Source organism: Mus caroli, chromosome 4, assembly GCF_900094665.2.
Source record: "Mus caroli chromosome 4, CAROLI_EIJ_v1.1, whole genome shotgun sequence".
Classification (NCBI taxonomy): Eukaryota; Metazoa; Chordata; class Mammalia; order Rodentia; family Muridae; genus Mus; species Mus caroli.
Genome location: NC_034573.1, coordinates 134,702,509 through 134,705,397, shown reverse-complemented (window position 1 = coordinate 134,705,397; position 2,889 = coordinate 134,702,509). Strand labels below are relative to the sequence as shown.

General features: G+C 42.6%; 1 protein-coding gene across 3 annotated transcripts in view; it reads left to right on the top strand.

Annotated features, from left to right (window-relative positions):
- The window catches only part of LOC110293451 (arylacetamide deacetylase-like 4), a 201,209-nt gene that overhangs the window by 23,896 nt on the left and 174,424 nt on the right, over window positions 1–2,889 (top strand). For all 3 annotated transcript variants that reach the window (XM_029475840.1, XM_029475839.1, XM_029475838.1), the window contains exon 3: window positions 2,099–2,263. In XM_029475840.1, coding sequence (XP_029331700.1) covers window positions 2,255–2,263 — 9 coding nt within the window. In that variant the 5' untranslated portion in view covers window positions 2,099–2,254. The remainder of the gene's footprint in view (window positions 1–2,098; window positions 2,264–2,889) is intronic.

Below are 2,889 nucleotides of genomic sequence, written 5' to 3'. Positions count from 1 at the left end.
GTGCAGAAGATTCCATAGAGAACATTGGCACAACAATCAAAGAAAATGGAAAATGCAAAAAGATCCTAACTCAAAACATCCAGGAAATCCAACAAGTGGTTTTAATAATAACGTGGGTTTTGGATTTTGGTGTTAGCATCAGTAAAATAGAGATGTTACTAGTACCTACCTCTAGAGGGCACTGTAGTCCTTACCCAAATTCATCCAGGACCGGTGCTTCTTAAAGGTGGACCTTTAAATGTTTATAACATTGCTATGGTAACTGTGCAAAAGTAACACACATCATAGATTGCGGTGTGGGATATCACTGCTAGTAATTTTAGAAAAGTGATTCAGTTTTGTTTTCATTTCCATATGCTCACCTCCACTGCCAGTTTTACTAACATGTTTGGTACACAGGAAGAGTCTTCAGCAATAATAAACCCTTCAGCTATAATAAACCTGTGAGCACCCAGAGTTCTGGCCACAAGAATCCCAGTTGTTGCCAGGTGTAGCAATGCACACCTTTTGACAGCAGATGCTGGCAAGGATGTGGAGAAAGAGGAACACTCCTACATTGCTCGTGGGATTGCGAGCTGGTACAACCACTTTGGAAATCAGTCTGGCGGTTCCTCAGAAAATTGGACATAGTACTACCAGAAGATCCAGTGATACTTCTCCTGGGCATATATCCAGAAGATGTTTCAACTGGTAATAAGGGCACATGCTCCACTATGTTCATAGCAGCCTTATTAATAATACCCAGAAGCTGGAAAGAATCCAGATGTCCCTCAACAGAGGAATGGATACAGAAAATGTGGTACATTTACACAATGGAGTACTACTCAGCAATTAAAAACAATGAATTTATGAAATTCTTGGCCAAATGGATGTATTTGTAGGATATCATCCTGAGTGAGGTAACCAAATCACAAAAGAACATACATGATATGCACTCACTGATAAGTAGATATTAACCCAGAAACATAGACTACCCAAGATACAATTTGCAAAACACATGAAACTCAAGAAGAAGGAAGACCCAATTGTGGATACTTCGTTCCTTCTCAGAATGGGGAACAAAATACCTACGGAAGGAGTTACAGAGACAAAGTTCAGAACTGAGATGGAAGAAAGGGCCATCCAGAGAATGCCCCACCTGGGGATCCATCCCATATACAACCACCAAACCTATACACTATTGCATATGCCAGCAAAATTTTGCTGACAGGACCCTGATATAGCTGTCTCTTGTGAGGCTATGCCAGTGCCTGGCAAATACAGAAGTGGATGCTCACAGTCAGCTATTGGATGGAACACAGGGTCCCTGAAGAAGGAGCTAGAGAAAGTACCCAAGGAGCTAAAGGGGTTGGCAACCCTTTAGGAGGATCAACAATATGATCTAACCAGTACCACCCAGAACTGTGTCTCTAGTTGCATATGTAGCAGAGGATGGCCTAGTCAGCCATCAATGGGAGGAGCGGCCCTTGGTGTTGCAAAAATCATATGCCCCAGTACAGGGGAATGCCAGGGCCAGGAAGTGGGAGTGGGTTGGGGTGCAGGTCAGGGGAAGGGTATAGGGGACTTTCGGGATAGCATTTGAAATGTAAATGAAGAAAATATCTAATAATAATAATGAAATGAAAAATTGAAACAAACAAACAAACAAAAAGCAATGTACACCTTTAATCACTGCACTCTGGAGACAGCAAAGTTGAGACTAGTCAGCTCCACATGGAGAGTTCTAGGTCAGCTAGACCCTGCCAACAAAAAAACAAAACAAATGAAACAAAACCAAACCACCTCCTCCCAACCTACAGATGCCCAACAGCCTGGGCATGCTTCGTTCAGTGTCTACTGGAAATGTTAGTATGGTGCTGCTCTGCCTGCCTCCCGTGACTGCTCTCACAGCCTCTCCAAGTGTGAAGTCTACGCTCAGCTGAACATAGTCTTGGTGAAGCCACTGGACTGGAGGTTTTGGGAGAGATGGAAGTAGGTGTTAAAACTCTCAGTCTTTCTGTCCCCTAGTGCCCTGTGTTGGAAGGAAGGATAAAGGATAAAGCTCATTAAGATTTGGGAACTCAGAAGGTAAATGGCTCTGCCTTTTCTGTTCCTGCAGGAAAGAGGACACCTGTGCCCCTCCATCCAACTATGAAAAACAAAAAAGTGGCCCCAAGAAATTTGAATTTTCCCGGGAATCTCAATGCAGGGAGAAAGAAAAGGCTGAAGCCTGGTGCCAGCCAAAGAGAGCTTGTCTCTCAGGAAGAGACTTCGCATGGTTCTGGTAAGTTGTTAGACCACCTTGCTGGAGAGACAAATTGACATGATGATGGTTCAGCAATGGGCAGGATCACACCTTGATCAGGGCTGCTTAGTTTTGCATAGTTATCCTCTATTTAATTTTTAACTTTGTTTCAGGACTCCAAAGATGGATTGGCAAATCACTAGACTGCTTTGTTTTTCTTACAGTTGTGAGGTGTGTATAGTAGTGAGTGCACAGAAGAATTTTATCTTTGGATTGGTATGACAATAGTTGCAATCACCACCACCATCATTATCATCATCATTATTATTTTTTCAACCTACCAGATTAAGACAATGTAGAACCATAAGCAGCAGGCTCTGTATTTGGTATGTGTTTAGAAACACTTCCATTTTTTTCCCCTCTTTTACTTGGTGTTTGCCCCCACCCCGGTGATGGACATTCATACTTAAGTGAAAAAAACTTTTTTTTTTCACTGTTTTTTTTTATTACATATTTTCCTCAATTACATTTCCAATGCTATCCCAAAAGTCCCCCATACCGCCCCCCACTTCCCTACCCTCCCATTCCCATTCTTTTGGCCCTGGCATTCCCCTATATTGGGGCATATAAAGTTTGCAAGTCCAATGGGCCTCTCTTTCCAGTGA